An 8,250-nucleotide genomic window follows, 5' to 3' on the forward strand; every position below is an offset into this window, starting at 1 on the left:
AAATATTAAATACCAAGCTATCTTAAACATTCTTCATGGATAATTCTATATTTTAATTGTTATTAGTTAAATGCTGTAATCCAGTTAATATTTTATTATATTTATTGTTACTATCTCTAATTTAAATCTCTTTACGTATGGAATCTGCTGTCTGCCAATGGTTGAACGCTGCATTCATATACTTGACAGAACATGACAAAAAGCAATAATTGGTTTAATCAAAACAGAATAAAATGATAGAACTCTAAATGAATGACACAGCTGTCTTTAAATTACAGTTATCACAAAATGTAAAGCTGCAAATGTTGAACTGTGGGACAGAATGTGGTGGACAGGTTTAATTCTGCACATCATTCTAGCTTCATGTCACCTCTTTCGCATGTTTCAGTACTTCCTGTTTCTGCTGTGGCACTTGTTTCCTGCACAGTTAAACAGAGTTTACCTGATAGTTTAACGACTGAGAGGTTTGTTTTTCCACAGACAAGTCTTAAAAATAAAACAGATACATTCACAAACTGAAGAACGTGGTTTATCTTTTAGTTTTAAAACACTACAGGTGTGGCAACAACTTTTCATTTTAAGGTTGCATTTGGCGTCACCTTCGTCGGTTCCTCTGTGTGCTCAGGCAGTGCTCATATCCCGCTGCGTCCGTGAAGGCACCATGAGCCAGCCCGGTGATGACGTCAGAGGCTGGTGTCTGTCAGGTTCAATTCAGGATTTAAGACTTAAAAAAAAGACAAAAGGACACGCAGGTGTTACTTCCTCATTTCAGAAGCCTGGCTCATCACTCTGAAGGAAAACGTCCACTGAACGCAGCATTTTTCATGCGTTTCATAGTTTTTATTGAGACTCATCAGGATGAAGCACAAAAAAAAACACAAGAGGAAAAAGATGAAAATGAAACCAGGACAAAAACTTCTTCAGGTGAACAATGGAGAAACAGATGAGACCAAATATTAGAAGAGTTAAACTCATTTAACATCATCTGTCCTCAGCAAAGACAAAAGGACGCAGCGAGGAGACAAACGATGCGTTTAAGGCCCATCAACAAAAATCTGGATTAAAAGAAAAAAGTTCTTCTCATAAAATTTATGTAAAATGAAGTGATGAAGTGATGAAGTCCAGCACTGCCCCCTGCTGTCTGCAGGGGGGTGAACATCAAAGACCTTCTCCCATCTGACCCAGTGGACGACGGTTTTTGTACTGGGCACATCCCAGTCTGAACGCACGCAAGCTGGTTTGACGATGAAGTCGAAACAGCTGAAAATACAGTCCAGACGATTCTAAATGAACCGACGAGAGCTGATGAAAGACGCTCCCTGAACATCACACGTCCATCAGCGGCGGAGACGCGTCCTCCGTGCAATTCTTCATCAAGTCCGCGGCCGATCCGGAGAATGGGCCGCCGGGACGCCATCCACTTCCTGCTGGCCTTTACTGATGTGCCTCTTCCTCCTCCCCTCCTCCTCCTCTGCCTCCGTGCTGCCGTTCCTCCTCCCCTCCTCCTCCTCTGCCTCCGTGCTGCCGTTCCTCCTCCCCTCCTCCGTGCTGCCATTCATCCTCCCCTCCCTCTTCCTCTTACAGACCAGACCGGAGTCTTCCTCTCCGAGGCGACCCTCCGGGATCCCCAGAACTCGCAGACAGACAATGGCGGCCGCCTGTTCGGCAAACTTCTTCGACTTCTCCCTGAAAAAAACGCAGAGAATGTTTAACACCAGAGTCTGTGTGTGTCACTGTGTGTGTGTGTGTGTGTGTGTGTGTGTACACTGACCACAGTGAAGATCTGTATTTCTTCTCTGCTACAGTCACAACAGACTGAAAGGCTCGATCCTGAGAGCGCTGAACCTGAAAAAACACACACACACACACACACACACACACACACACCTGATGAAGCACACCTTCACTGAGCTCTACGCTGATTAATCAGACCTCTTATTAGAATTAAACGTAGTTAAGTTTAAGTGAAGTGACCTGTGGCCTTTCACGGAGCTGGTGGATCAGATCTGACTGATCTTTCCTCTCATTCAGCAGTTTTTTGCTTCTTTCTGTGCTCATTTTCACATTTTTCACTCAGTTCATTTGTGAAGGAATCGATTTCCTGCTCAGGTGGAGTTTTCCCATCGACCAGTGCAATTATCAATCAGATGGAAAAGTCAGCGGAGGTGACATCATTTCCCCGGCGAGGGATTAATAAAATCCCATCTTATCTTATCGTAACTCTGGACCTTCTTACCGTCTCGTACTGTGGCTGCTCCACCTTCTGTTTGCGGCTCCACTCCAGCAGGAACATCTTGGGGGTGATCTGAGGAGGATACTCCCTCCTACAACCACAAGCACAAGGTGAGCTCATCACACCTGGGCCCAATCCTGTTAGCATCACTTTCACCTGCATGCTAAGCTAGATCAGGCTGTAACTCATACTTAAAGCCAGTGTGCTGCTGCGCGAGCTGCAGTGTGAAGGAGTTCACACACTGAACCAGCTGGAACAAAGCTGTGCTCAACTCAACTGAATGATGCTAAACCACAACATCTAGTTTGGACCCACCGCTCAAACTTGACCGCCATGGAGGTGACATCTCCGTCCATCACGGGTCGGTCCGGCTGGCTGGTGCTCTGCAGGGCGTCCCTCCTAGTCTGCAGCCGTTCCTGTGTCTGCCGGTAGAACTCCTGCAGCCCGAAGGCCTCGCTGCAACGCAACAAGACAGTGTGACACCTGATCGCCGTGACACCTGATCACCATGACGCCTGATCAGTGTGACACCTGCTGAGCAAAAGGCTGGGAGTCTTGTACCTGATGTCGGCGTTGGTCTGCGCCGCCTGCACCTTCTTCCCCAGAGGAGACTCCACCTTGTCTCTCAGCATCTGACACAGACAGTACTTTGTGTTGAAGGCATGGTTGTCGAACCGGATCGCCTGTGAAGGAGGGCAGCTTCAGTTCAGATAGAGACGTTCAGATGGTTCAGCTGGACTTCAGTGTGTTTTTGGTGAAGCTGAAGCATTTTTAAAACGTGGCTCTGACATCAAGCAGTAACTCACATATTTGAGGTATTCCTCCATTACCGTCTCCACAGGAAGTGGTCCGTGGCGGCTAAACACTGACGCGTTCCACATGGCGGCGCGGGCCAACATGACGGATGAGGCACCCGTCGCCTTCCTGAACTCTTTGATGTCGGCATTGGTCTTCACCAGATCCAGAGAACCTCCGCTGCAAGAGACACGAGAAATCAACAAAGCAGCTCTTTGATTGGTCTTCTGTCCGGCAAGTAAGTTTCTGTCCAACCTGCTTTAGTTATTTAATGTTGAAGGACACTAAAATATCTGTGAGTCGACGCTGAGCAGCAGCTTTTTGGAAAGAAACAACTGAACTCACTCACTTCTCTTTGAAAAGTTTTTATTTAGTCAACCCGGTCTAATCGATGAAAGGCGAATGTCCATCTGACGCTCAGTGTGGAGAGACGACGGGGATGGACAGACATGCTGTTTCATGTCCGCTCCCAACACTGGAAATTTTGGACATCCTGGTCAAAAGTGTGCTCACCTTTGCTCACGCAGCGAAACGCCGGAGGAGAGGATAATGGGGTGGTGCGCTCGTGCGCCTTCGCCAGCGCGGACTACGCACAGCGTTACCGGGAATATTTCTCTCTAATGTGCGTTCACTGCCCAACAAACTGGAGGAATTGCAACTGCTGTTGGGTAAAAACAGGGACTTTTCTTCATCTGCGGTTTTGTGGTTCATCGAGACGTGGCTCTGTGGATTAATACCGGACTCTGCGCTGCAGCTGGCAGGCTTCCAACTCCACCGCGGACAGAGACACGGAACTCTCCGGCAAAACTAAAGGTGGAGGAATCTGTTTCTACATCAACAGTGGTTGGCGCAACGACGTGACAGTGATCCAGCTGCACTGTTCTCCTGGACCTGGAGTTCGCTTCATTCATTCTGGTCGGCGTTTACATCCCACCACAGGCCAACGTGCAGGACGCACAGCGTATGCTCGCAGACCAGATACTGCGTGTGGAGCGGACCAACCCGGACTCCTTAGTTATTGTCCTTGGCGACTTTAACAAAGGTAACCTCACCCACGAACTCCCTAAATACAGACAGTTTATCAAATGCCCGACCAGAGAGGAGAACATTCTGGATCACTGTTACACCACAGTCAGGGATGCTTATCACGCCGTCCCCCGTGCTGCACTGGGCCACTCTGACCACGTCATGGTGCACCTGATTCCTGCGTACAGGCAGAAACTAAAGCTCTGCAAACCTGTAGTGAGGACATCAAGGAAGTGGACCAGTGAGGCTGTGGAGGATCTCCAGGCGTGTTTGGACTCTACTGACTGGGATGTGTTCAGGACTGCTACCAACAGTCTGGATGAGTACACGGAGACTGTGACGTCCCACATCAGCTTCTGTGAGGACTGCTGTGTTCCATCATGCACCAGGGTGAGTTACAACAATGACAAACCCTGGTTCACAGCCCAACTCAGACAGCTAAGGTTGGCAAAGGAAGAGGCCTTCAGGAGTGGGGACAAAGACAGATTCAAAGAGGCGAAGCACAAGTTTAGCAAGGCGGTGAAAGAGGCTAAACGACTGTACTCTGAGAAGCTCCAACAGATCACCAACTACAAGCCTAAAGCCCCCCACTCCATCAATGACCGATGCCAACGACCTGAACGAGTTCTACTGCCGCTTTGAAAGACAATGCGGAAAGACTGATGCGGTCCATCAGGGCCAAAACCTCACGCCACAAGAACAGTTTTTTCCCGTCTGCTGTCAGCCTTATCAACAAGGCCCGGAACCCCCCCGACACTCTTCACACTCCATCTCTGCCTCATCTTGTCACACTGACATTGCCATAACTCTATGCCTTACATTAACGCTCAGCTTGGATTTCCTTGTTATTTTACTGTATCACTACCAGCTGTACTGCTCTTTTTATTCTGGAAAAAAAAACAGACTATGTATATATATTTATATTGTTATATTTTTTACTTTTTAATAGCTTATTTTTAGAAGATTTGTCATGCACCAACTTCACCAAAACAAATTCCTGGTATGTGTGAAATCGTACTTGGCAATAAAGCCATTTCTGATTCTGATTCTGAACCGAGTGGAGGCTTACTTGGCGATGACAGGGATGGAAACAGCCCGAGCGACGGCCTGAATGTAGTCACAGTGGACGGGATGTCTGGGCCGCTCCTCCTTCAACCTGAACAACACGGAAATGTTGCACGTAAACACATCGTATGCCACGGTGAAGCAGGCAGCCCTCTGGCCAATCAGAAAACTTGGTGACAGAAGCGGTTTACCTGCCGTGAACAGCGACAGCAGCCACACCGGTTCGCTCAATCCTCTGGACCAGATCCACCGTGTCCTGCAGCTGAAACCAGATCCAGAAGGTGTTAGTGGGACGCTGCCAGACCTCCACCATGTCAAAGCTGATAAATCTGCCGGATGTCAGGACGGCGACAGTGAGACACAAGAAAAAATCTAAGGCCGTGGCCTCAAACACTGTGGGTCTTTTCTGGCGTTTGAATTTAAAACACTTTACACATGAAACCAGATGATTCAGCTCATTTCAGTGTGACTGAAAAGACCTCTGCGTTTGCTCCAATGACTGAAACACTAAAATTAAAGCATATTTGACTGATATTTAACTCAGCAAAGTCAAATAATATTTAACAGTTTCATGGAACTTCTTTCAAAATGAGGCCGGAGGGAAACAATCAGCCTAACGAAGAATGTAAAGTAAAACAAAGTAAAACATAAAATAAAATATAAAGTACAACATGAAATAAAAAATAAAGTAAAACAAAGTAAAACATAAAGTAAAACAAAGTAAAACATGATGTAAGACAAAGTAGAATATGAAATACAGTACAAACGTGTCGAGACGTCACATGATAAATCAGAGAACAGCATCATAAAGAATCTGATTTAAGTAGTCAGGAGCAAACAACGATTGAAGTGATGATGATGATGATGACGATGACGACGACCATCTTACCGAAGGCAGGATTCTGATTTTACAGGTGACGGGGACAGACAGTCCAGAGACCAGCGTCCTGAGGATCTGAAAAACAAGACAAACTCTTTTCAACTTTTCCATCTTCACGCCGACCTTCTCTCCGCTGAGCAGATCATCTGACAAATGCACTCACCGCTTCGATCCTCTCGGGATCCGACAGAAGAGCAGCTCCCATCCCGCCCTGCGAAAGGTCAGAGGTCAGCCAGAGGTCAAAGGTCAGAGCAGCAGGTTGCTTAGTGACAGGAAACTCACCTTAGTGGAGTATTCTTTCGGACAACCCATATTCACGTCGATGGCGGCCACATCCTTCTCCCTGTGTGACACACACACACACACACACACACACACACACACGTCATCTGGTCTTTAACCGGCCAGGTCCAACCATGAATCATGCAATACAAAATGGCCCCCTGGCTACTTCAGCTTATTCCATGCATTTCAGACATTTTCTGCTCCCCCTGCAGACGTGTTGTTTAATGCTTCTTTGGTACTTTGAGCTCGTTTTAAATCGGATTTTAACATTAACACAACAAAGAAGTTGACCCTGGAAATGAAATCAGGCTGTGTCTCAGTGTCTGGCTACCGTCTGCAGCGCATTCACATTGGAAACATGTTCAAGCGGCATTTTCAGGGCTGAATTAGAGACTCACACGAGCTGGGCCACCATCAGCGCTCTGTCTGGGTCAGAGGTTCCCTAAAAAACACAGAGCTCTGAGTGTCCATGTCCAGCAAACTGACAGCAGATTCTGATGTCTGGTCCAGGTGTTTCCTGTCTCACCATCTGGAAGACGACTCTGTCCTTCTCATTCTCGCAGGTCCTGAACATCACTCGACCATCCGGAGCGACAAAATCCACCGTCTGCAGCACCTCTGACGAACACACACAGTAAAGACCAGGATGTCAGACACACAGTGCGGCGCTGCGTCTGTCTGCTGTCCATGAGTCCTGATCTGGATCATGAGCACCCAGCCCGTCCTGGAGGGAATTCTTACCATTCAGCACCCTGTGACACTGGGCCATCTTGATGTCGATCAACTCCTGAAACGGACAGCAAAGTTAACGAGTGACACAAAGAGGCCTTCTGGTCTACAGAATCCATCCTCACCTCACAGTAAACGACATCAGCTCCGTAGTCCAGAGCCAGAAGCCTCATGGGAAGAGTGCCCACCCGGACCATCGGAGCCAGGGCGGTGATGTTACTGAAGCTCAGCCTGCCTGCTGCCATCGTGGCTGCTCGTCCTGTTAGCAGACCAACAGTCACTGGCTTTAAATCAGCAGCTGTTTGCGGCTCGTTTGGCCGCCATGAGCGGAACTCCAGTCAAAAAGCAGCTCATTTAATGCTCCTGCATGAGTGCACAGCCAACAAACGACAATCTGTAGACTATAATTTACTATTCGACCCGGCCAACAATTTAAACACTTTGCCTCACATATGACAAAGAATATTAACTTGTGTAGCTAACGTTACTCCCATTGGTCGGCAAGTTGATCGGGACAGCGGTAAGGCACGAAAATAAAGTTTTTATTCACATTTAATTGAACTTATGTAAATCAAAAGTATGCCGAAATATCTACAGAGTCATAAACATTTGCTAAAAGATTAAAGTGTTGCTCTGTCAGGTCTGTCCGCTCACCGATAAGCAAATACTTTTAAAATTGCGACTTTTCTGGGGGCAGTTTGGCAGCGCAGATCGATCAGGGCTGCTATGCTAACATTCTATCTGCTCCATCAACTGTCTGAACAAACTGTTAGCGAACACGCACGGTGACCCGGAAGCGACGCTTCCATTAACTTCCGCTCGTAGAGACGAGTGTCTGTATGCTGAATTACTTTGATAAATTTAATAAACTCACCGGCATTGATGATGTCCACTAACGACGACAGCAACTGCGGTCATGTGCGTGAAGAATGAAGCGTGCTGCTTCACTTCCTGTTTAGCTCTCTACGTAATCATGACGTTATAGACCATGACTATGGAGATCAGCACTACACAAAATTACGATATCAGAACAACAGAGAAGTCATCGCACTTCAGTCCATCAGCATGAGTCAAACAAGTCTTCGGGATTTATTGTGCTGCTAAAGTTATTCACTCATTTTACAAAAAAATGCTCTAAAATACATCCAAGTTAAGACGGTAACGACCCCTCTGTCCACACTGGACGCTTCACAAATAATTTACAGTGTAAAAGTGTGTGTATGTCAGGACAGCAGGA

At 47.1% G+C, this 8,250-nt stretch overlaps 1 protein-coding gene across 4 annotated transcripts; it reads right to left on the reverse strand.

The window, feature by feature from the left end:
* Window positions 1–198: 198 nt before the first annotated feature.
* On the reverse strand, window positions 199–7,980 carry dus2 (dihydrouridine synthase 2). 4 transcript variants are annotated; one of them, XM_076734121.1, is made up of 17 exons: window positions 7,888–7,980; window positions 7,139–7,272; window positions 7,026–7,071; window positions 6,811–6,902; window positions 6,683–6,726; window positions 6,282–6,342; window positions 6,163–6,210; window positions 6,009–6,074; window positions 5,311–5,381; window positions 5,124–5,210; window positions 3,040–3,208; window positions 2,795–2,916; window positions 2,549–2,689; window positions 2,237–2,324; window positions 1,772–1,845; window positions 1,515–1,686; window positions 199–1,475 (listed from the first exon to the last, which is right to left on the reverse strand). In XM_076734121.1, the coding sequence occupies exons 2-17, from the start codon at window positions 7,256–7,258 to the stop codon at window positions 1,374–1,376; spliced, it is 1,503 nt and encodes a 500-aa protein (XP_076590236.1). In that variant the 5' UTR covers window positions 7,259–7,272; window positions 7,888–7,980; the 3' UTR covers window positions 199–1,373. The 4 variants fall into 4 exon arrangements, with proteins under 4 accessions (XP_076590236.1, XP_076590235.1, XP_076590237.1 ...); XM_076734120.1 differs by having other exon boundaries at window positions 199–1,686; XM_076734122.1 differs by lacking the exons at window positions 7,026–7,071; window positions 7,888–7,980 and having other exon boundaries at window positions 199–1,686; window positions 7,139–7,263.
* Between the last annotated feature and the right edge of the window lie 270 nt (window positions 7,981–8,250).

The sequence above is a fragment of the Chaetodon auriga genome, chromosome 6 (assembly GCF_051107435.1).
Source record: "Chaetodon auriga isolate fChaAug3 chromosome 6, fChaAug3.hap1, whole genome shotgun sequence".
NCBI classification, from domain to species: Eukaryota; Metazoa; Chordata; class Actinopteri; order Chaetodontiformes; family Chaetodontidae; genus Chaetodon; species Chaetodon auriga.